Here is a 25,346-nt window from a genome sequence, read left to right on the forward strand (position 1 = left end):
CTTCCCATCAAATACTTGCAAAAGAAGTTACTGTTCTAAATTCATTAGTTCAGCAGCCTTTCACCCCGTTTTTCTGTATGTCCACAACATCTGGACTCAAAAAAACACCGAGGTCCTCAAAGAAAGGGAATATACGCACGGATTGCCTGGCAAAATAGGGTCCCAGGTCATAATTAGGGTTCCTCTATCATAAAACACTAACTAAAACTTTGCTTACTATTTGCAAGCTTGCCTGCACACGCAGATTGCTCTGGTTTAACTAACTCATAAGCTACTTAGAAGTGCAGCTTCTCATACAGAGGAATTTAATTTTAACCTAAAGTCAGTAATTTGATTAAAAATAACAAAAAAGTAAACGACTGATGAGAGCAATACAAAATACTGCTAATAACGGACCCCTACGTATTTTTTTCCAGAAACGTATCACTAACCCTGCTTGCTTTTCTGGGGTCTTTTCCTCACCACGTTACAGCAATGACATTCTGGTAATAAATGCAGTTACTGTCGATAACAGTAACTCTGTTATGCTTACGGAGATCCCTGAACTAGGCAGTGCTTTCGGGCAACACAAAAGAATATCGGAGAAATGCTTTCAGAAATTGTTTCTTTTCAGTATGGTACTGAACAGAAATTAACACGGTACTTGCAGAGTACCATCTTCTGAAATTTCTTTAGCATTTCACGTGTTATAAACGTATTCAAATAATCTACATAAAGGGAAACAGAAGAAAACAAAGTCCTTATTTAGGTTTCCTGTTTGTTACCATGCAGTTTCTTCCACAAACCATGCAGATTTCCTATACCAAATACTTGACAGGCCCTATTATTTAAGGCTAGTTATTTTTACACTGCACGTGCTAAAACTCAATATAAAGTATACTTCAAGAGGCATTTTGAATGGTATTTTGCTAGTACATGGAGCTGCTAGGACAAAAGTAATGCATCCTACCACCTTCCTTGTTTACATTGTGACTGAATTCATCCATCCATCATAAACAGACCTTGGGTTACCAATAAAAAGAATAAAAAAGCAAACATGGAAAGGGAGGCAATGTTTCTGACATCTTAAGAGAAATCAGAATGAATTCTCCCATCTTATAGAAGAATATTCTCTCAAGAAGTTTTCTCCAACTGTTTTATAGCAGAACGTCTATTACCATTACTGCTACTTATCCTTAACATTTAGCGAGATGAAAGGACAGACATCATTTTTACTGGAAAAGGTCTAACTATAGCAGCTGTCTACCTAAATTAAAAATATTAATAGTAGCTTATTTCAACAGCAAGGTAGCACTTTACAATGACTTTAGGCAAAATTAGCTACTATGATCTGTCTTTTCACAGACAAATTACGCTAATTTTTCATTTGATATTCTAATATCTAACCAAGATACTACAGCACGTTAAAGCCAACGAGAAGCTTTTGTCCCCAAATCACCCTCCCCACCATGTTAAATATAACCTACAAAACTGAATTAGTATATGTCAAGAAATTAAACAAATATATTTAGTAGGTAACAATATTCCTATCTCAGGAGACAGCATTATTTGGTACTTTTACCCTGAAAATACAACATTTTAGTTATAGGGAAAAGCTTTATCTACCCCTGCCTTCTCAGTCTTGAAACTACGATTTATCAAAACACTGATAATGCTGAAAGACTGAAAAGCTAGTTAATAAAACACTACCCCGGTGCAAATCTCACCGCACCTTTTCCTTCAAATAGCCAAATCTGCAGGCAATGACTAATATAAAATTAACAAGCAGCAGGAGATTAAAAAAATAGGTACAAAGGTCCGTCGACCGAACATACGCACAGCAGAAATACAGGGTTCCTTAACGAGATCTGTGGACGTGCTGAAGGGTGAGCTGGGAGGGGAAAGGGGCCAGAAAGCACCCAGTTCCTGAAACACGCTCCTCTGTGGCATGTGGGATTTCTGCCTTCTTTGCTAATTCCGATCGCGTCGGTGCCAGTTTTGCTGAAGCCGCCCGGGTTCGGCTCCCGCAAGGCTCTGCCTCGCCCCTGCCCACGGCGCCTGCACCGAGCCCCGCCGCCGACCCCTCTCCCCGCCGCCGCCGCGCCCCGTCCGCCCGCGCAGGACCCTCCGCGGCACCCGCCGCGCTGCCCGGGCGCTCGGCGCTGCACACACCGGGTCACCGGCGCCGGCCCCGCGCTCCCGCCCGCCGCGGAGGCTGTTGTGCCCGAGCGCCCCAGCACCGCCCCAGCACCGCCGCGCCCCGGCCCCGCGCGGAGCAGCCCCGGCCCGGCCCGCGCCGCCTCCCCTCCCCTCCCCTCCCCGCCCCGCGGCGCCCACCTGGCGGCGCCGGGCCCGCTCCGCCTGCCCCAGGGCCGCGCCGCGCCACGGTGCCCCGCGGCGGCCGCGCTGCCCGCGCTCGGGCCCGGCCCGGCCGCACCTGCCGCGGCGCGCGCGCTCCGCTGAGGCGAGGCGAGGCGAGGCGAGGCGAGGCGAGGCCGGCGGCTCCGTCCGCCCCCGCGGGGCAGCGCGGCGGGGCCGCTCCCGTCCGGCCGCCGCTCCCCTCCGCGCGGCCCCCCCGCCCCTCCCGCCCCACTCACCGCGCGGCGGGGCCGGCGGCGGCGGCGGCAGGCGCGGCCCGGCCGGGGAGCTGCGCCGGGCCCGGCGGCCCTAGCCCGGGGTCTCCATGGTGGCGGTGGCGGCGCCGGCGCCGCCGAGCCCCGCCGCCCGCTCCGCCTGGCTTCCCCCGCCCCGCCGGCGACGTCAGCGCGGCGCCCTGCCCTGCGCCCCGCGCCCATTGGCCGGGCGGGCGCCGGGGCGGCGCCCCATTGGCCGCTGCCTCGCGTTAAACCCGCCAATGGCCGCGCGACTTGAGGTTGCCACGGTTACCGATGCCGTGAGGCGGCTGAGGGAAAGGGGCCGCCGCTCCCTCAGCGCGGCGCGAGCGGGGCCGGGCAGGGCCGGGGGATCCGCTCCCGGGGATCCGCTCTCAGGGATCCGCTCTCAGGGATCCGCTCCCGGGGAGCCGCCGCGCGCGGGGTCTCGCGCCGTCTCCCGCTGCCGCCGCGGCTCCCGCGCCGTCTCCTCGCGGTAAGTGCGGGCGCGGGGCGGTGGGAGCCCCCGGCCGCAAAATGGCCCCCGCGGGGCTGCGGCGGCGCGCGCGGGCGGGCGGGCGGGAGGGAGGGGGCGGCCCGGGGCTGCCGGCGCCCCCCGCTCCGCTCCACTCGGCCCGGCCCGGCGGGGTCGGCTCACAGCCGCGGTGCCGCTGCTCGCTGTCGGTCCGCCCGCGCCGCGCCGCCACTCCGGTGCCTGGAGCAGCCGCTCGCGTCGCGTCGCGTCCGCGGCCTTTCGCGCTCAGCCTGCGGCCCCTCGGGAAGGGGGCCTGGGTCGGCGCCGCCTGGGCCCGGCGCGGCTCGCGGTTTGGTGTCGGGCGTTTCGCAGCCGGCGGCGGGTAGCGCCGAGGAGCGCGAGGCTCCCGGGGGGACGCGCGGCCCGTGGCGGTGCTCGCGGCGAGGGCGGGCGCCAGGTGCCCGTTACGGGTAAGGAAACGCAGTGCCTGCTCTGCCGGGAAACTGCCTCCCTTCTGGAGCGCCTGCTGCGGGCCTAGCCCTGGCCGTGGCACAGGGAACTGCATCTGGAGAGAAGAAATGTCACCCCACGGTTTCAGGGGGAAAAACATTGTAAAGGCCGGAGACTGTAAAGATTTGTAAAGATCTGAGAGGGGCCTGGCAAATATCTGATCTCCTTGCTTTTTGAGTGATGTGGCTGTCCAAAACACAGCGCCTGGTTCTCTGACTGACACCATTTGCTTTTTCCCAGTCTGCTGCTTTTACATAGTGCAACTTTATTGCCAATGCAGTGTTGATGCTGCAAACAGCTAAAAGAAGCCAAGACTGAATTGCTGCCTGAGCCTACCCAGAAACGCATGTAGTCTTGCTTCACTCTACCGCGCTTTTGCCTTTTTACCACATCCTGATGCTTGTCTAGCGCACTAAAAGGGCTCCAGCACTGGTAGTGATGTTCTCCTGTAGGTGAGCCTGGATTTAGGATGTAATTTAGTGAGGAACTCGGGTAGCTGTGCTGGTTTAAGAGGCTGCCTCGTTCAACCCCTCCCCCTGCTGATTTGTGTAGGAATCCAGCTGAAAAATAACTTTTTAAGTGCATATGCAATGGGATACACAAATTTTTAGGTTGGCGTAGGGGCATGTGGCAGCTCTGCAGTGGTTTAATCAGTACTGCCACCACCTGTGGAACTACAGCCTGATTTACCTCCTGTGCAGAAAGGAACTGCAATTAGGAAGTGAGAGACAGCTGAAGTGGAAAGTCGCCTATAAACTCAAAATGCATGTATTTCCGACTTGGAATGTAACCTGTTACCCCTGGCAACTGATTATGGCACAGCTTTAACTTTTAATCTCTAAAATATTCATTGTCACTGTACAGACTAGTACAGTAGGTGCTACTGCAATATGGTTGTTTGCCAGACCTTTTCCACCTGGCAGAAGTTAATGGGGGTCTTGATTCCTCACTGCCTGAAAATCTCATTATCCACATTGCATTAAGTGGGTATAAAACGCTACCAGGCCAGAATGGTGTGGCCTGCTTCTAGGAGATGGGAAACATGAGTCAAGAGGGAATAACAGCCAAAGCTTAGTAAAACAGAGAGGAACAAGGGTGAAATAAGGTAAGCAGTAAGAGAAGAGAAAAGGAGGAGAGCAAGAAAATAAGAATAAAGTGTGGAATCAGAAGAAGTAGACCTAGAAGAAAGGGAGGAGAAAGCAAAGAGCCTATGAGATGAACAGCTTTCATTATTAGCAGGCATGCTTCTACTAAAGGCGTACTGGATTAATTAAATCAAATTTGAATCAGTCTAAACTGTTTTTAACCTATAATTTGGATATTATTACTTTGGCTTAGCTTCCACATATAACAGCTTTTAGAAAAAGAGGCTTACTTGCCTGCCCTTGCAAAGTGAACTATATCTGAGCCTTCGTGTTGTGAATACAGACGGCACAGACCACTGGCAGGACGTGGAAGGTGACATCGTGCCATCTCCAGGCTGTCCAGATTCTGGGCAGTTCCAGGTGGACAGCTGTAACCTTCAGTGTTATTCGGGACAGACTGGTGCCCCGTGTCCCTGCAGAGCCGTGCATTGCGAGTTCACTCCGAGTTTGCAGCTGGGGCAGGATGCGATTTCTTTAAATGGCTTTGAGTCATGCATCTAAGACTGTTTTCTCCGGCCCACTAAAGAAGGTGATCTTGAGCTGGCTTGTTTTGGCACAAAGAATTTAAAAATAATATTTTGAGGTTCTTTCAGATTTGCAAGTATATTGAGTGACTGTCACTGAGGATTTGAGATTTCATTCAATCTGATATTAGGCATTCATAGCTTTTTCTTAGCATCCAGAGAAGCCACTACATTATCTAATTTAACTCCTGTGTTTCACAGCCCATTGGTTCCCACCCATTTATCCCCTGTACTGAGCCCAATATATGTTAAATATGACAAAATATGTTATGAAAAGGCACCCAATCTCAACTTGAAGATGCAAAGAGCTGCATTATGTAGTGATTCTTTTGATAGCTAATTCCACTAGTTAATAATATCCTTTGTTAAATACATTTTATGAATTTTAGCATCAGCAACAAATGAGTACTGTTTCTGTTTATTCACTTTCTTCAGGATTTGATTTGACAGTAAGATGATTTTTACTTTTCAATTCTCAGTGCCATTTGGAAAGCACTGATTCCATTATGTTTGCAAATCTTATAAAAATCTGATGGCATGTTTTCCTTCTGAATCTTCCTGGTTTCTTATGAGCCTTAAATCTGATCTGTTAAAAGGATTCTGCTCATTTTCCAGCATTTTAGACAGGCAATTTATTAACAGTATTTGCTGGTTGTTTTTGCTGCTGTTGCTGTGCTCCTTCAGTCTTCCAAATCATTAATATGTTTTTCTGCTTCTTTTAATCTATCCTGAAATTAATCTAAATTAGAGTCTAGTTCGTTGTTATTCCACAGATGTTCACACTGCTTGCAGAACACTGTTCTGCCTAGCTTTAATTTTAGCTATTATTTCTCTATTTGCAAGATTACCTAGGCTTTTTCATTTGATGTAAGCATACAGGTACTGCTGTAGCTGTGGGTAAGGAAGCAGGAACTGCAGATGCAGAAGACTCACTCCTAGGAAATGTGGTATTATGAAGATAAATATCAGTCACAAAACCAGTGTTGCCTTTTGTGCTGCGCGCCCCCCCCCCCCCCAAAAAAAAAAAACCCACCCCTGTCTGTTGGTACTTATTTTATCTGTAATCTCTTACAGGTGCTGAAATTGCAAAGGTTGAAGAAAAATGTGATTGGAGGGGAGAGTGATGCTCATGGCAGGCTAACTAAACAAATGAGCAGCTGTTTAGCGTTCACAAGGGTAATTATTTAGATGTGTGCAGTTTTTTTTTCCTCATTAAAACCTGCCATTTGGTTTCAAAAGTTATTGCAAGCCATTGTGTTGATGTCACAGTAACTCTGTCAATCATGATACAATTGATTTTGGTAATTTGTAAACTATAATTTCATTGCTTTAAAAAGCAGAAAATGTTCTTTTTTTATTGTTGATTTGGGAAGTGTTTGCACCTAATAGGTGCATTTCTGAAGTCTAATATCATAGAATAGACTGATATTTTGCTGTTTCAGGGAGGGTTTTTACAGAAATGCTCACAGTTTCAGATGGTGGCATCCAAAATTATTGCTCTGTCATGGGTATAGGTTTTATTTGGTTCTGTGTTTCTTTTTCCCTGTAAAAAAAAAAAAAATTAAATATGAGGAAAACTATTTGGATACTGCCAAGTTATTTGCATTTTCATCATTTTTTCCCTCTGTGACTTTGAAGTATCAAGTACGAACAATTGAATCTAAATCCTGCAAAGTGCTGAGCATGATCACCAGGGCTCTGATTACACAGCCGCTTTAATCTGGCCCAAGCCCAGCTGCCAAGGAAAGGGGCAGTTCTACCCTGTCATCTCTCTCCAGCTTTCTTTGTGCTGGCAACTGTGATCCTGCAACTGTGCAGTGAGCTAGATTAGAAAATTGATCCACCTGAGAACTGCTCCAGAAACCTCTCCAAAATGCACTTTTTTTTTTTCTTAAAAAAAAAAAAGCTTGATCAATTTTCTCATGCAGTGCACTGTTTCTGCTTTTAATGCCTACACTAATATATATGTAAGTAGCCAAGGACAGAGGAACCTTTTCTTTGGCAGCAGTCAATGTAAAGTGTGTTGACCTGGGTACCTGTTTGAGCAAAACAGGTTTGAGGGCTGACAGCTTACTGGACCACCATATAAACTCACTTGCTGAGTTGATTCAGGTTTAAGAAAAAGTAGCACTTTCTGGTTAAAAAAATCCTGTATTGATATGGTGGTCCAGTTTACGGTATGGTACCATGAATGGTTTTGTTGATATTGATGAGGTAGTGTAGTGCAGTGGGAGGGCAGGAACAACTGACATAAGCTTTGCTGCTGAAGCCAGCAAATTATGAAAACAGGGCTTCATCATACAAGTGCACCTTTAAGTCAGGGTTGTTGTTGAGTGTTACTGCATCTGACAAAACTGGGGTGCTCAGCAGCAGCTGCCAAATGGATAATTTGGTGAGGGGATGTGAGGAGAAGCCAAGTGGGGTGTTCTGTAAAGAAAAAAGCAATTAGCAGTTGTTCTGTCTGTGGCTTTTCAGATCTTAAGCTTGTAAGTAGATTCTGGGGAAACTAGCAGCCTATTTGTTTGTTTGGTACAGTTGTTTCACTTTAAAAAGACCCCAAAACAAGCAAACATAAAAAACACCCCAAAGCCCTCTGAAGAATGCAGGTACCTGCTCAAGGGCAGGTGAAGTTCTGCTCCTATTGACTGCTGTGATTCTCCAGCTGAACAAAACACTACGCATCTCCTTATTAGGCCATATTTGTGGCCTGGAAATTTTGTGTGTTGAGAAAGTTGCCAAATTATCTTTCTTATCAGAGTAGGGATGCAGAATTTTGAAGTGAAATCATGAGATCCTTATGCATAGAGAGGCAACAAAATGCATATGCAAGAAGAATTTATTTTTATGGACTCTGCACTTCCAAGGGTTGTAAATGAGAAGCTTCAGACAAACATGTTCTGTTTTTGTAGTGTGATATCAGACAGCGTTCTACATTAATTAAAAATGGAGGTGTACCAAATGCTTCCCTGCATGTAACTCTACAAATTTGACTTAGCAGAAATGGCAAAAGCTGTACAAAATGACACCAATAGAAGTCACTGCAGGTTTTGTCAGGACTAAATCCTGTGAATTATCTGCCCCTCTCTCTTGCTAGGTCCTAGACTGCAGACAAATGTTCTTATCTGCATAAAGCTGTGCCAGTGGGAGGAGTTCCTTGTCACTGTCAGGCAAAAATCAGGTAGGAGAGCTAAGGGGAAGGTTCTGTGTTGTGGAGTCTGGTGCAAGTGCTGGGTTAAAAGGTCCTACTTCCTCAGCTTCCTCTTTCCCCACGAGTTACTAGCCCTGTTTGTGTGGCTTAAGCTGGGTTTCAGAAGGGATCTGTTAAACTCTGAGAGGACTGTTGCAGAATTGCTTTTTCATATGACCTTGAATGTGTGACTCATCACAACTGAAAAGCTGTGGGTTTTGGTAGGATATAATAGAGAAGAGTATCTTGGCCAAGGGAGGTAGGAGCCATTTACACAATCATATGTCCTTGAAGCACTGATGAAGTAGATCTGCAGCCTCATACTGTCTATTTAAATCTATCTATTTATTTATCCATTTAAACTAAGCTGGCTGACTCCTGCCTGAAGTTGATTAAGGAATGCATACATAAATTGGTCTGTCAGCAGAGCTGTGGGGATGTGGCCTCCTGCAAGGGGGCAGTGAGCTCTTCCACATAGCTTTTTCTTAAAAACAGCAGTAAGAAAACTAGCATGAAAATGGGGTAGGGGGAAATGCTTTCATCTAAAATACTACACAGAAGGCAAGAACAAAGGCAGGAACATGTGGCAAAAGGTGCTTCATTCTGTAAAATGGAAATGTTCATTCTGTTTCATTATATGGAACAAAAAAAAGGACTTCTGTTTCCCTTGAAGCTTTGAGAAATTTGGGCTTCAGATAGCCAAAGAAAATAGAACTATTGTGACTGTGAAAACTGTATCTTGCTAGCCGTGCAGTTTGCAGCACTGGAAATGAAAACACAGTGTTCAGTTTCAGAAGGGCAATGGGGCTGTGATTTGACAATAGCAGTTTAGATATATTATACAGGGTTTTTTTAAATCCAGTCATCTGTAAGCAATTTTTTTTTAAGAGTAAATTGTGGGATTCTGCATATCCTGAGCTGCTTTAGCTGTCTTCTGTTGAACTTCTGCTGCTACTTGGTATTGATTATTTTAGAATCTGATGGTCTAGTAACTGTGATGCCTGTTAAAGGACCCACTGTTCTGCTACAGCTCCTTCAAGGCAGCTGTATATCCCTTCCTGTAACACCACACGCTTCTTCCATTGGCCCTGCATGGAATCTGTCCTGGAAATAGCTGTAGTACAGTCAGCCTGTCTCTTGTCTCATATTAAAAAGTAATTGCAATTAAATCCTTGCCTGCTGCACGGTTGTAACCTGTTCCCAGAAAAAGGAGGCCTACGTTTACTTTCTGTAAGAGCAGTTTGCCTATGGCATTACAACTTAGCTAAGTCCTCTTACAGCTACTGTGTATGATGAGACCATTGCCTGTTTGGTTCAGCAAGTTACATATGATCAAGCACTGTGTATTAAAGGATAAAGAGACATGCCTACAACAAACCTACAAGTGGCAAATCTTGCTTGTGAGGAGAGGAGGCGTCCTTATATTCAGGTATTCTTGGTGGAAAGGCTGTTTTTGAGAAGGGAGTTTGTCCCTGGGAGGAAGAGAAATGTGTTACTAGTGAGGGTGGCAATGAAGCATTAAGCACAGCGTGTGGCTATAGGTTCTTTCCATACCACAGGCCTAAGGGGCACTTCTCTTAGGTAGAGATGTGCCATCAGTTTGCTGTATCGCTACTGCACGACTGTAAGATGCCTCTTTGGAGGAACATATGGTCAGGTTACATATGAGAGGCCACATCAGGGTCATCATCTGGTAGCCAGGTGCCGTGATTAATCTAGAGCACCTCATCATCACTTTCCAAAGTGAGTCACCTGAGGGCCAAGCCTTCAGCCGGTGTTGGTTCACTACCGCCTTGCCGAGTGGTCTGTCCCCAGGCTGTGAGCTGCAAAGTTAACTGAGCTGCCTCCTGCTCCTCTTCTCCCTTTTGGTCAACTCCTGTGGCAGAAGTCACACCACGGTGTGACACTTCAGGCAGCCGGGCTTCCTTGTCCTTACAGGTGCTGGGAGTCCCCCATTTCAGTAGCAGCTTCATGCCTCTGACCTTAGGAGGACCTGCGGTATAACCTCCACAAAAGCCTCCAGTTTGCTCTTTTGCTTTCTTACCAGGGTTGGCTTGTTACCAGCGAAATCAGCAAAAAAGCTAAAAAGCAGCAGTGAGTGTGGCCCATTAGGGAGGGCTGAATCATGGGATTATATCATGTCTCAGAGTAGGATGCAGGATTTGTGCATGAAGTCACTTATTTTTATTTTTTATATACAGCAGTTCTCTTAGAAATAGAATCACTTTCCCTTATGTACTTGTATAGTATCAAGAATTTTGTAGTAAATGATATTTAATGCTGACCCCAGTTTATGAAGTGCTTTGTTTTGGTGCGCTTAAGCTTACGCAAGCAGCTGGACTAGAATGGCCATTATCTTGCAGAGCAAGAGTCTTCAAGAGAAGTTTAAATGCATGGGAGGAAAAAGAGCTGTAAAACTTTATATATAAAAAATAGACAGATTTTTTTTCTCTCATGCATTTTGGAATGATCTCTATGGCTAACCTGACTTTTTTAAATATCTTAACAATATCTGAAATAACAAATCTGTGCAGTGCTTAATCTGTAGTGCTGTGCCTCGAACAGCTCTAGGAGCCCTCTGTTATAGAGATTGCAAAGATTTTTTTTTCTTGAGCTACCAAAGTGATTGCTTTATTTATTTATTTAACCATCAAGTTAAATGTTTAGTTATGTAGAAGCAAAAAGAGTTTCTCTGATTCATTTTAGCAGTTAGAAAGCAGGTCAAATTTTGGACCTGTAGCATGATTTCATTAGTGCTCTAAACCAAAGAAACCCTAAGCAGGGAAATTACTTACCTTAATACTTTTCTGTATAGTTTTCTAGTCTCATGTTCATATAAATCAGATCTTTTCTAGCTTGGAAAAAAGAGTATAATACCAGTTTTAAGTGGGTGGCTGAAATGCTTCATCCAAAACCAGTGAGCTTTAAGAGATAATTAAATTGCAACATTTTGTTCCACTTGCACCAATTTGTTGATAGGGTCTCAAGCTACTGCTTTGGCTTTGTTTTACCTTATTAGAAAGAAAGTGTCAAGGCAAAGCCAGGATACTTTGTAATGCAGGTAGTAACATTTTTTCCTATTACAGTGTCTTTACTTCTCTTGTGCTAAATGAATAATGTAGATTTAAGCATTTTATCTGATGGATGCCAGAGCAGCAGAGTGATAAGTTGTTCAGTGCACCATCACAAAAAAACCCTACTTTCCATGTAGGCTACTGAATAAGCAGATATACTTTGAGTCAGACAGTTAAAGGTCAATTTATCATACATTTTTTATTTCTTTAATAAAGGAGAAAATTGTAGGATGCTATAATATAGAACTTAGGTTAATGTCCTATAGTAAAACATGAAATGAATATATTGAAGCATATTGTTTATTTTTTAACTTTATTATACGTTAATGAATAGGAAGCTAGATGGAACATTTATTTAATATATTAAAAAAAATTAAACTCTTCAAACTTCTTATATTATCCATTAAACTTTGAAACTGGCAGCTGTACAGTCCGCAGCTGGCTAACTTGGAAATCCATAGGCCATGGATCTGGTCAGTGAACATGGCTTGTATGGATTTTGTTCAAAAAACAGGCAAAACAAAAAACAGAACAAAATCCCAGCTGACTCGCTCAAGTCAATATTGCTTGGCGGATGTGGGAAACTTCAGTTCCTACCTTTTTTTGTCCCCTGTCAGTTTTTAAAAAATTGACTTCCTTCCTTTCTTTAATTTGATCGTTGCATTTTTTTTCTGGATGAAATGGGTTTTGAATTTATTTTATCTTGGATTTGCCACTTAAAATATTCAAAGAAATAGAAGGATGAGTGTTGTTTTTTTTCAGATGAGTGTGTTTGGTTTTTTTTTTTCTAGCAATGTGACGAGTATTCCATGAAGCTGGCAGTTCTAAATGTTATATAACTTGATCTTCCTATTTTGGATTAAGTTTTACTTAATTAGGAAGTAATGAGATTATCATAGACAAAAAGGCCCCTGTGCCTTTTTGTGATGTGCAGTATTTGACTTTGTTATTTCAAACAGATCTATAGTTCGTTCTTTAAAGAATGCAAATTTAAATGATGCTTAGACTATGGGACTTCTCTAGCAACTGTTTTGACACTGGGTGATAAAACTGTTGTACTGCACGTTTCCTTTCCTGGGGAAAGGATGTTTGTCTACTGGTAGCACTTTAAGATTAAACTGTCGTAAATGGGTGTCATTGGCAGATAGTTAGTTGAAGTAGCAGAAGAGAATGGATGTAATTAAGGGATAAAGTTGGTTATTTGTTTGTCGTTTAATCCTTGTCATACAACTGAGTGATTCTCTGTTCCTTTTCCGTAAGCACAATTGGGATCACAGGGTTGCAGCAACCCCGAGTTGATGTTGCTTTCCTTTGTGTGGAAACTTGCAGTAGTCGAGCAATTAACTTTCCCTTTAAACATCAAAATCTAGAGGGAAACTTCCGCAACATATCTCGGTAATCTCAAGACATTCAAAAGACCCTGAAAACAAGGGACTTGTTCCTGACAAACTCGGGGGTGGTGGAGGGAAGATATATCCACCCAAGTCTGTAGTCAAAGTTCCCATTGATGTTCTATTAGAAATTTTGAATATGGTCAGTGGTTCATTTTTGGTTTTTATCTTTGAGTATATATACTCCACTCCTAACTTACCTGAGACGCCAACAGAACTGTAACACTTGCTATTGTGAAGTTCAGCAACCTTCATTTGCACAAAATACCAGTATGTATTACACTGTCACTGACTATGTTGTTAAAATTGCATTTTGTGTAGACATGATATGGCTTTTTATTACTGATTTTATGTTTAATAATTTGACTGATTTAAATCGTGCTCAGAAAATTTTAGATAGCATGTCCAGATGATTAGACACCTTCCCACCCCCTCCCCAGAAATTTTCCTCTCCTGTTGATAACAGCAATTTAGCTGAGGGAAAACTGATGAACTTGTAGCCTGATCTGCAGAGATTTAGGCATGTAAATGATGTGTTCAATTGAGGCAATGAAATCTAGGATCCTTTAAAGTTAATGGTTAAACTCATTTAGAGTACTCATATGAATAAATTACTCATGCTTGTGGAATTGGGACTTTGGCTGTGCATGAGTCATCACCACCAGCAGCACGTATCAGAGCGTGGATGATAGACTGAGCAGCCTTTGCTGGCTCCAGAAATGCTGACTAACACTTGTCGAGTTTAATTTCTATGCAGATGAAAGGGAATAGGATCTCGCCTTAATTCTTGGTAACGCCATATTTAGGAATTTCAGTTATAACCCATGCACAAACTAGTATTTACATTAAGATAAGAATGCATTGAAGTGTTAGTTGAATTGGGGGCATAATCCTACATTTAACAGGTCATATTGGTCATTATCCAAAGAAGAGTTCTGCATTATAGTGAAGTAGAGGAACAGAAACAGAGGATGGGTAACCCTATGCTTTTACTCTTACTGAAAGGTTTAGCCGTGGCTGGCTGTAGATGGGGCTGACTTGGCAGTCTTCAGGAACGCCATTTTCTGTGTTTTAAAGGCCTCCGTTCCATGTCTGTCTCATCTTTTGTACTTTTTGTTTCTAAGGTGCATCTGGGCGTCTAGCCTAGAGGCTGTTTGGAGGTTTGAACAAAGCCTCGGAGCAGTGTGTCTGAATGCCGGCCTAGACAAACTCTGAAAGTATTGGAAAGGCTTTTAGATGTGTCAGTATTAAAGCAGAAGTAAATTTAACTTGTGCTGCTTTTACCATTTGGCTTGGTATATTTTCTAGTTACTGAAGACAAGATACGGGTTTAAACAAATCTTGCCCTTTCCAATGCCATCTTAACATCTTCATTTTCAGGGTTTTAGAGAAGTCATAATGTTGAATTTGTACTATCAGAAAATAATTTCCATTAGAAAATTGAGATCAAATACAGATGTATGACATCACTGCAGAAAATAAAAACAAAGGCTGGAAGGGAATAGGCTCTTATTTAATCAAATATGGTAGCCCTAAAATTACAGAAAAATGGCCAGTAAATTTTTGTTTGTTTTACATTGGTTCTGTTCCTTCAGATGTGCTCTCCTGATTTCTTTTGAAAGGAGTAGAAGCTAATGCAAGTGTGTGAAGTTTTGTTAAAATGCTGACATTATATCAAAAGCATGTCAGTAGCAAGGAGAGGTATTGACTGTTGGACACCGGCCAAATGGGGGGGAAAAAGGGCAGGGGTAAGCCAGGCTGCTGCTGATCTTACTAGTGTCCATAGTTATTTTTCAAAAAAGACAAAGTTTCTTCTGCTATAAGAAGCTTGTCATTTCTGACCAAAAAGACCCAGAGTAGGCTGATGGGTCCCAATCTGCAAAACACGTGAGAGTGGGGCTGACACAACAGCTGGGCATGCAACAGTAATGAAAGGTTTTGTAGTGTTGTGTGGAGAGATGTGGGTGCAATGGATCCAGCCTACTTTAAGTTTTCAAGTACTCCCTATTTTTCATCAGTCAGTTACTTTAGTCTTCATATAGGTTAGAGGAGAGTCACCATGTAGTACCCCTTCCAAGTTTGCCTGTGGAAGTAGGATAGGATGCTAATAAACCAAAACAAGCAGGCAGGAGGAAGGCTGGCTTGTCTATAGCAAAGGAACAGAATTTCTTTCTAGTGTCGGTGAGACACTAGGTTGTTAGCTACTTCTGCAGTTATTTTTCTAAAAGTAAATGCGTCATCCTGCTTTCACATCACTCAGCGTTTTGAAATATCTCTGTAGCCTGATTTTTTTTTATTTAACCTAACAGAATCTTAACTCTACTGAAGATTTGATGCAGTAATGAAACTGTTAGCTGGTATCCCCCTTGTCTTTATTTGCAGCTGTAATTCCTGACCTTGACCTCTATTTTTAAATCCCATGCTGTTGTGTTTTGGCCAGGTACAAGAGAACTGGAACCCATACTCGGAGGGGGAGGCAGGAATATAATCAGCTTGGAAATCACAGTGGGGGTGAAGAATATGAGTCTTGTAGGAAAGTCTGCTCATTCTGTCAAACATGGATTTGGATTGCTGATGCTTAGAAAAGGCAGTTTACATCCATCTATGCAATTGTACAACACACAATGCTCACTGGCAGAGCTCCCTAGTGCAACATTTTTTTCCTTCTTTTAGAACTTTCCTTCATCTCTAGTAATAACCAAATCTGGTGAGTCATCTAATTCTTCGTTCTCCAGCTCAACCACTCCCTTGCCCTTCCCCTGCTACTTAAGTCTGCAGGCTGTGGGCTCCGTGGTGATAGTATCTTCGGCAAAAACTCCATCCTGTTTATCGTAGCCTAGGTGGAGGTGGAAGGTGCTCTGTTTGTAGGAAGTTATCAGTCTGATTTTGCCATTAGTCACAAATCCTGACCAGTCCTTTCACTCATGCGTTACTCAAACAGGATGTAGCTTGATGTCTATTCAGTGCTCTTAGATATCTGAGCTAGTCCTGTTTTCAGCCTGTCTCTGCTTGCTTTTGAGAAGAAATCGGAGCTTAAACTTCATTGCATCTGAAGTACCTGGACAAAACTTACACTCAACCCCAGGCTTTGGAGCATGTTGCAGAACACGGGATGAAGAGGAAGATGGCCTTTGCTGGTCCTGTCTGTTAGCTTGGACTTGAACCAGTTTCAGTCTGCAGTGTGGGCACACGGTCATGCTGGCACCATGTATTCCAGCAGCGTTAGGGCAGGCAGTCATCCAGGCATTCCTCTGGAAGGACACAGTGTTAGGGGACACGAAGCATTAACAGCTTTATAGGTGCCACTCACCATCGGTAAGCTAAGCATTGCATGCCCTGCCTGCTTTGGGTCAAAGCTTTGTGGGGCACTGTAGGCAAAGTCAGTGCCTCATAATACCGTTGTCCTGGGGTGCTTCTGGTGTCCCTTTGCTTTAAACACCGAGTAACCTGGGGCTAAGCAAAAAAAAAAAAAAAAAAAAAAAAAATTTTTTTTACCCCCCCCCTTCTTTTTTAATTTGAGTAATTGGATAGTGTTTTGGATTAAACACTCAAATGACCATTTTGGTTTAGGATTCTTGGATCTGAGGAGTAGACACTATTCAAAAACCTTCAAAAGAGATTATCCCTTAATACCTGTGGATAGGACAGTCATACAGCATGTGGGAATCCCTGCAGTCGAGTGCTTGGTAAACGCCGCAGGGGATTAGAAAGCCAAGTTTCCCTCCTTCATGCTTCTTGATCCCTGAACACTGGGATACAGTGTTTATGAGGAAGGGAGGTTCCTTCTCTCTTTTGTGAATGGTACCCGAATTTCCTTGTGACTGTATTCTGAAGAGTAATTAAAAACTTTAAATGGTAAAATGTCAGCCTTTCTGAATCTTTTCTTAATCATTTGGCCACAAATATTAAATGGATTGACCACAATCCTAGATAGTCTGTTTGATTCAACTGAATTTTAAGGTTGTTAATAAACTGCTTGCTAAAAGTGCTCACAAAAACAAACTTATCCCAAATGAAAAAAATCATGTGAATATCTAAGTAAGCAAGCAAAACCAAGCTACTCATGTTCTAAGGAGTATTAATTGCTAAATTCTTTTGATTTAAAGAAGTATGTGAACTGAAGTTATTCCACTGCAATCTATGAAGGTGAATTTTTTTTTAAAGGTGCAGAAGTCTTGCTGGAATTCAGACACATTCTTTAAATACTTCAGATGCAAAAAAACACATAAGTATATGGAAAAAATCAGGCAGATAATTTCAATGTCAGGATTTGTTTACTCATTAGCTCTGTCTAGCAGTTCAGACAGTTGCAAAATTTTACAAATTAATCATTTTCATCATGAAATTTGAAGTCTGGGTTGTAAGGTGAGGCTTCATTCAGTGCAAAATTTTACCTGAAGCTAATAGGAGGCTTGTGAGGTAGAGGCTGAGCAAGCACTGTTAGAGTTAATCCACAGCTGTTAATTAAATTTGTCTTATATCTCACTGCAAATTGATATCCATTTGATTTTAATACTGATTCCACAACTAGGAGAAACTAACAGATCTCAGAGATCTGAGAGCATTAACGTAGTAGAAATTCTTTTAAAGTTATATTATGCATCTTATATTTACATGCAAAAATTCTAATGACAGTTTCAACAGCAAAAGGAGCAAAGTGCTTAAAGTCAGTGTCAGATATATTGAAATACAAAATCCAATGGCTTTTGTTAAAAACTATACTACCGCCCCACGACCACTTGCAATACTTCTTGTGAAATAGTGATGCAAGATGAAGTAAGCAATATTTCTACTACATATAATTTTCCATGGCTTATGCTTGTTCGAATGAAAATGGAAGTAGATTTTATGCTCTTTGAATCTGCTGAATCACAGTTCTTCCACTTGACTGTGCAGACTGAAATCAGCTGGGATTTCCTCAAACTACTGCTTCAAAACCATATGCTATAAGAATGCTCCGTCAAAGCAGTTTGCCTGTATCAATAAAATGTAACTCTACTATAATATTCATGAAAATGGACTGTAAAATTGATGATGGAGGCTTAAATGCTCTTTCTAAGGACAAACCTTGTGAAAAAAGGAAGGTCAGAAAATGCTTTGAGGTAAATTGTGTATTTTGTACCACTATACTATTTTTTTTAATCCTACTGAAGTGTATATACAAGTAGATAATCTGATGTATAGATTAAACTTTACCATGACAAATAGGCCAAAGTTGCTGCAGATATGGAAAATTACCTCATTTGTCTGGAAGAATTTGGCCATGTTATATAGTTACAACTTAAAACCAAGTGATTGCTTTAAGCAGAAGAAAAAATGGGATCAACAAAATGAATGTGCTAACTTTTTTTTTCCTTCTGCAGCGAGGATAGACATGTGAATTTATTTACAGGCAGCTTTAAGAAGGCAGAATACATATTTACCTTTGAAGAGGGAAATGAACTTTCTCATGTATTGTATTCTCTTACTTTTATGTACCTTTAATTTCAGTCTCTATGATAAGATGATAACCTTCAGTGTAGCTGCTCACCAATTAACATTGTCAATAATCTTCATGACAAATCTTTCAGATTTCAGTCTTTTCCAAGATTCCTTTATGGAATGAGCGCTCATTTGGCATTTAGCATTCAGTAATTTTGGTTTAGCACGAGGGACAGTTTCATAGCGTTGTTAAATGCTACGAAGAATGTGCATCAACAAGAGTGGAGAAGTGTCCCTTGATCCCTGAGTTTGCTGTTTCTTTCTTGGTGCGGCTGTGCAATATTCAGTGTACAAAACCTGGCCGTCATGAGTCGTCTTTGCCTTGTAACTTGCATAGTCAACTAAACTTGTGCAGAATGAATATGAAACACTGACTTTGAACCGCACGCACAGTAGTGTCTGTGCATGCATGCGCGCTCTTACGGCTGTTACTCGTATCTCGACTGTACCCGGCGTTTGTTTGCACTGATAATGGCAGCTTGTTTGTAGAACTGCTGTCTATCTAGGTCAGTTTTTTTACATTCTAGCTGCTTTTGATGGTTTTGCAATGCAGTTTCCTGTCATGAAGGATTATATTAGCTCTAAATATCCAATGTGTTTAGATGGTGGTGTAGGATACTAGGTGTCTTGGTTGCAGTCTCACATTTTGGTTTGATTGAAATTAATAGCTAACTGCCCAAGAGTTGTTCCCTTCCCTTGCTCCGGCTGCTGCCCTTCCCTTTTCTTCTTGAGGCATTGTGCTGTCTCTGGAATTTTATGGATAAGCTGGTTCAGATCACAAGAACAGCAGAAAAGGAACAGAACAAAACACAAATTAGCAGATTTTTATGGCCTACTATTTACTGTGTTGCTCCATGCTGCGGAATCGGACAAACGCCAAAGCTGAGCCATAGTGGACGGTGTTTTGTAGCTGGGGAATTTAGGTAAGGTAAAGCTAGGGCTGAGGGAGAGGGGTGGTGAGGATCCTGGGTGAACACGACTCTCCCATTCTGACATTACTCAGCTGTTATTTCAGTTCAACTAAAACATAAAGCTGCATGATTGTTTCCAACTATTGCTTTGCTTTGCGTGCAATTCCTGTCATGCTGCCTGTGCACGGCTAATGAAGGTTGAAGCAAGTTTTTAAGATGATAGAGATTTTTAATTATGTTGTAGTTCTTGTTACAGATTAAATATCAAGTTTACCCCAAGGTATTTTGAATACTAACCTTGATCCGTGCTGCCTGCCGTTGTTGCTCACCAGGAACTGAGCCACTGTTGCTGAAGCAGCTGACTTGGGTTGATGCAGAGGCTCTTAAAGCAGCTGTACAATGATCTATGCCTGAACCACAGTCTGTAAATATAAGAAAAGGAGAACCTTTTCAGGCTTGGTTTCTTTTAAAGGCATTTGTTTGTTTTTTTTAAACTTTACACTTGGGCCAATATGGTAGTTAAATTCTGAAAAGCACAAAGCAAAGAGCAGATGATCTCCTATGTGACAGCGTTACAGATTCATCAAAGAAAGAATACTTTGTTTTCTGTTTTCTTAACTGCTAAATAATACAAGAGATTTATGTTGGTACAAAAAATAACGTGAAACTTTTCTTAAAATGAAAGATGAACTTGTTCAATTTCTGTCTAATTACTAGCCATTTTCTGTGAGATAGTGTCCTGTCTCCTAGGAAAACAATACATATTTGTTGTGTATGTGTTTTTAGATTACAAACACACTGTTGGTATTCTTAAAAGATCTGTTTATTTCTCCACAGATTTAAAACAAAAATGAGTGAATTGGACCATGGAACATTCTTTACAACTCATAGGACTAGTGATGTAGGTATGTATGCTATTATGGTCAGATTTAATTGTTTCATCACAGCCTAGAATAAAACTATTTATAAATACTCTGTGCAATTAATACTTACTTATGGAGGCTGCTGTAACATTCTGACTCTTGACATGAAAAATCTTTTCATTATGAGGCATCATCCAGGGTCATTTTATCAAGCTTTCTGCAGGCATACAGCAAATGAGAATTCTTAAGAGAGGATTTTGCAGGATTTACCTTAGCATTTTATGTGGACCCCTCTGCAAAACTGTGTATCAGAAATATCACTTCCAGACATTCTATTTGTAATAGTGGATGAAAAAAAAAAGTTTTGACTAATATCTAATGGCAAGTTTTGCTATTAAATGTGCCTAAAAAAGATTAGAAAGAAAAGGCCTGATTCCACAGGCATTCCTTATGGAATGGTTTATTCCTTAAACTCCCTAGCTTATATATTAAGTTATTGGTGATCTGTGCACTGAAGTCTTACAGTACTTGGGGCAAAAGTTCAAGTATTTTCATTCAACATTATACATATATCTCAGACTTCAGCAAGTGTTTGCTGTAGAAAATCATGAAAAGATCTTTTAAAATCCTATCTTTTCTGTCTATAATATTTTATATTTATTATTCATATATATTTGTGGGTATATTCATTCACACACACGTATGTATTTATAAATTCATATTTATGTTTTTATATAAGGTATTGGATGCACCTTTTATTTTACAAAATAAAGTTTGCACCCAGTGTGCTAAGACACTGATTCTGGAGTTTAATCTCACATGGGTAGGCCACATGGACTTTAGAAGATTCCTCCAAGTGCAGAGTCCTCAGTAGAAGAAACATACAAAAATTAACAGTGGAGATTCAGGAGGAGGTTCAGGCTAAAGGAAAGAAAGCACAGGGAAAGTAAAGATGAAAGTTAAACAATTCTGGATGAGAGATTTAGAAACTGAAGCTTTCTTCCTACCCTTCCGACTTTTTTCTTAGATGGGAAAGATGTTTTTAGGTTGGTGAAGATGTGGAACCTGAGGAAGAAGTGTTACTTTGCTACTTTTTCTTACGTTATTTGTATACATAACTGTATGTATTAGTTTTATATAAAACATATCTTAAGAGTGTAGATAATATCAGATTGTGTTGCTCAGTTAAAATCGGGACTTTTGGAAACAATTCTGTAAAGCAACAATTCACACATTGCAGCAAACTTTATCGTTTGGCTGGCGTGGAGAAAGCAGGGCTTAAAAAGCTAGCGGTGAGTGAGAGCTGACAAACGGGGACAGCAAACGCTAATTTCATGGAATAGTTTAAGGAGATGAGAATGTTGACATAGACAGAACACATGGTCAGAATATTGCAATTTTGAATGCCGTATCCAGATAGGGTTCTTGACCCAGGATATTTATACCACGATTCATGATTTGATTTTCAGGAGCATGGTCTATACTTTCTAGAGTTGGAAAGAGGAATATGATAGCTGTGAGAGCTTCATGCTGGTAAAGTGATTTAGGAATAACTTCAAGTTCCTTATCGGAAGGAGGAGCGGCAAGATTGAAAGCCAGCTGTAGTATGAGAACTTTGTTGTTAGGATGCATCTCCAAAAACAGACAAAGTAGATACTTAGAGGTCTGCATCAGTTGCAATAGGGACTACAGGGAGGAATTTAGCTCTTTTCCTCCTCTGGAAGACAGTGATGTCTCACCTTCATTCTGCTGCTCGCCTGTATCATGCTATGCTATCCTGGAAGTAAGCAAGTTTCTCTGATGGTGGAAGAGAAAAGATTGTATCATCGTGTGTTTCAAAGATCATGAGATTCATAAGTACCACTCCAAAGAAGAAATACAGTTTGTAGTTAACATCTATGGGTAGTTAATGTCATTTAGTGGTACTAGTGGTAGTTACTGACTCTTTTCTGATGGATATGACAGGACGCATCTGCTAACTTGACTTCTCTCCCAAGTGAAATGCCCACAGGGAGCCTGAATTGGAAGTGGTATGGAATTGTTCTGAAGCTCAGCCTGGCTCTTCTGCCATACCCTGCTGCTCGTGCGTGTGGACACTAATGTTACTGCCACAGATGACTCTTAGACTAGAAGTGATTATGAGGCTTTGGGAACCGTAATGAAGGAGTAATAGGCTTAGGTGGAAGAACTGGGTGAATGCTTATTCAGAGGGTTTGGCTACTGAACTTCTGCTTCTTTAAACAGGGAATGTTGTTCCTTGGGCTGCCAGATGATGCAGTAATCCACCTTGGAAAGAAGGGAAAAGCCATATTCACATAATATCTTGCTAACTTAGGGATGAGGAATTATATTTAGATTCATGGGTACAAAAGCCCACAGATAAAGTTACCTAAACGTCTGAAAACCAGGAGAGAGGAGGCTATTTATGCTAGGCTATAAGAGGGATAAAAGTGAGGAAATCTCCGGGTCAGTCTACTGAACACTTTTCATGTAAGATATGTAGAGAATAAAAATGAATTTTTAATACAAGATCAGAACTATGACCTCATTGGCATAACACTAATTTGGTGGGATAATTTGCATGATGGGAAGATTAATGTGGAAGAACACATGTTATTTAGGATTGACATGCAGTGAAGAAAAGGACTTCTTCCTCTATATAGAAGGCATACGCTCTTGAGTTCAGGGTGCAGAAACTGCAAAGGGAAAACCTGTGAAAACTATGGATTATGATTAGAGGGGAAGACAGACACAGTGCTGTTTTAATGGGAGTCTGTTGTAGGTCAACAAGTCAGGAAAAATCTGTTGGTTAATATTATGAAGCTATATATCTAAGATTTCCTTAGCATGTTTCTCTTTTTCTGTTGACAAATCTTGTTCAGACAGGATTTGCAGCCTTGGTTTTCTTGATTTGTTCTGATGTGGCTGCTGGTCTTCTCAGTCCTAGCCCCACACAGTTTTAAGTGTATACATAATGTGCCTTGGATTAAAGTGACCATGAAATGGTAGAACTTATCATTGGTAGGTGAGGGAGAAAAGAAATAAAGACACACACTCAGAGTAGGGATCCACAGTAAATATGGGGAAATTGTTTCTTAGGAAATATGGCAGTCCCTTGGTGAAAGTTTTCAAAGATGCAAGGGATACTTTGTGGTTAAAGACTAGCATAGTCAAATCTTTATTGACTTCAAATGCAAAACTACTTCCTTTTTTCAGCAAAACTACTTTCTTTGGGTTTTTTGGGACAACAGTCTTTCAACACTGCCATAATTTTTCAAATATTGATGATAGGAGTCTGGGAAGTGAACATTAGTTTCTGTTGCATACAGTATGGATTATAATTATGATGTTTTCCTTGAAGTTTAGTGCTTTTCTTGTTTTAAGGAAATGCATTGTTTTCCCCAGAGCTTACTGAAGTTCAGTAGAAAAGTTATACTGTTCTTATGGTTGGAGATTTGGTCAGAAATGTAACTGCAATAACTTGTTTTCTACTGCAACTCATTATGTTTACATGTAGACAGTAATTTTTATAGCTTTTAGAAAAAAAGACTCCTATTACCCAGTCTGTAGATTGTAATAAATGTTGAAGTAGTCTTCCAATTTGTGAAATAGGAATGCATACATTGAAATGTATATACTTCTGTATTTGAATTTACTAAAACTCCAGAAAACCTAATTTAAACAGAATTTTCTCAGCTCACATTTAGCGTTTGCAAACATAACTGTTTCCAGTGAACTATTCATAAATAAGCAAATAGATAAAGTTTCTTCTGTCATTTCTATCAGCTTACTGTTCTGTTTTGAATTTTTATTCACCAACTACAAATCTTATTGTCATAGAATCTTTTAAGGTTTAAAATATACTGATTCTAATTTCTATGTATGATGTTTTCTTTTTATGATTCATACTTTAAGTATTTCTCCAGAATTTGAAATGACTTTGTATGTTTTGTGTGATAACTAGAAAATCTTGTGGTTCCTATGAGAAATGGTCTTTGCAGTCAGAGGTATAAACCCATTGACTATAAACATCTGTATGAACTTGCCACTGAAGAAAAAAAGGCATCTACTAAAATTCAGTTAAAGGTATGTTTTTTAAATTTATTTCTAATATGAATTATTATTATTATTTTAAGTACAATGGCCATATTTCTCTTTGCGGTCTCAAGGAATCTGAGAATGAGTAGGAATAACAACCTGCTGTAACAGTGTTCATGGGGGCGAAAGATAACACCATCTGTGATAAACTTGCTTAGTTTGACTTGGACACTTTAATGTCCAAGTGTGGAATTTCTTTAAGTCAGAGATGCAAAATATGTATGGAATCTGCATCCCAAAAGGACAGGAAAAGTTTATAGTGGAGTGCTTTGAGCAAATTTATCCAGACTTGTTACATAACCAATTCAAGATACTGAGACTATGAAGAACTTAGAGGAATGAATGGGAAAAGGGGCTGATAAAGAAAGGAAGCCAAAAAACATAGATTTGAAGTGAGGACTTCCAGAAGTCAAGCTGAGTTAGGTCTTGAAAAGAAAATTAAAAAAGTTTTATAGCCATATCGTGTAAATGTAGGACTAGGCAGTTAGAAAGTGATAAATGGCTGTGGTATGGCCCAAAGGGTGAGTAAAAAGGTAGTCTATTTATTATTAATTTAATGAAAATATCACCTCTACTTTTATTAAGGATGGTGATTTATAATGTGTGGACAAAACTGTGTGTCTAATAGAAATTAGTGTGAAAGAAGCAGAACTCAGTGCTGTCAAACAGGAAAGAAGACTAAATACCAGATTTTCTCCATCCAGTAATGCAGTTCCACATAATATCTTCTGTAAATCTGACCTCAGAGACTTCTAATAAATGCAGGAAAGGAAACAAACAGTCTAGGTGATGATAGACCCAAAGTCTTAACTCTGTGGAGGGCAAAGTAATTAGAATACAAAAGAGAAGATTCTGTAAAAGCAAGAAGGTAAGTGAAAAGTGAGGACCAGTCTCTAAATGTGGGTGAGAAATGGGTGAACACTAGTAGCTCTCCAGACTCACCGTTTTCATTAGGCATATGCCAAACCTACTATGACAGAGTTTTAGCTTTGTAGAAGGAACTAATATTAAAGAAAATATAAAGAAAGAGTTGGTAAAATTAAGATATAAGCTAGACATGGCTAATTCTAGAATACTCTTTAGGTAATGTAATGAGAGTCATGTAAAACAGTGGATA

General features: G+C 41.2%; 2 protein-coding genes across 8 annotated transcripts in view; one reads left to right on the plus strand and one right to left on the minus strand.

Moving 5' to 3' along the window:
• PKP4 (plakophilin 4) overlaps nt 1–2,728 on the minus strand; it is a 101,695-nt gene extending 98,967 nt beyond the window's left edge. Inside the window, exon 1 of the mRNA XM_064514513.1 lies at nt 2,577–2,728. The gene's annotated coding sequence lies outside the window, so the exon portion shown is untranslated. The remainder of the gene's footprint in view (nt 1–2,576) is intronic.
• A 107-nt stretch (nt 2,729–2,835) lies between these two features.
• Nucleotides 2,836–25,346, plus strand: part of CCDC148 (coiled-coil domain containing 148) — an 80,308-nt gene continuing 57,797 nt past the window's right edge. For 4 of the 7 annotated variants that reach the window (XM_064514517.1, XM_064514522.1, XM_064514520.1 and 1 more), the window contains exons 1-4: nt 2,836–3,066; nt 6,299–6,400; nt 20,106–20,173; nt 24,096–24,217. In XM_064514517.1, coding sequence (XP_064370587.1) covers nt 20,119–20,173; nt 24,096–24,217 — 177 coding nt within the window. In that variant the 5' untranslated portion in view covers nt 2,836–3,066; nt 6,299–6,400; nt 20,106–20,118. Of the gene's footprint in view, nt 3,067–6,298; nt 6,401–8,318; nt 8,403–20,105; nt 20,174–24,095; nt 24,218–25,346 lie in introns of those variants that run through there. The other 3 variants (XM_064514518.1, XM_064514519.1, XM_064514523.1) reach the window with 3 other exon arrangements.

The sequence above is a fragment of the Dromaius novaehollandiae genome, chromosome 7 (assembly GCF_036370855.1).
Source record: "Dromaius novaehollandiae isolate bDroNov1 chromosome 7, bDroNov1.hap1, whole genome shotgun sequence".
NCBI lineage: Eukaryota > Metazoa > Chordata > Aves > Casuariiformes > Dromaiidae > Dromaius > Dromaius novaehollandiae.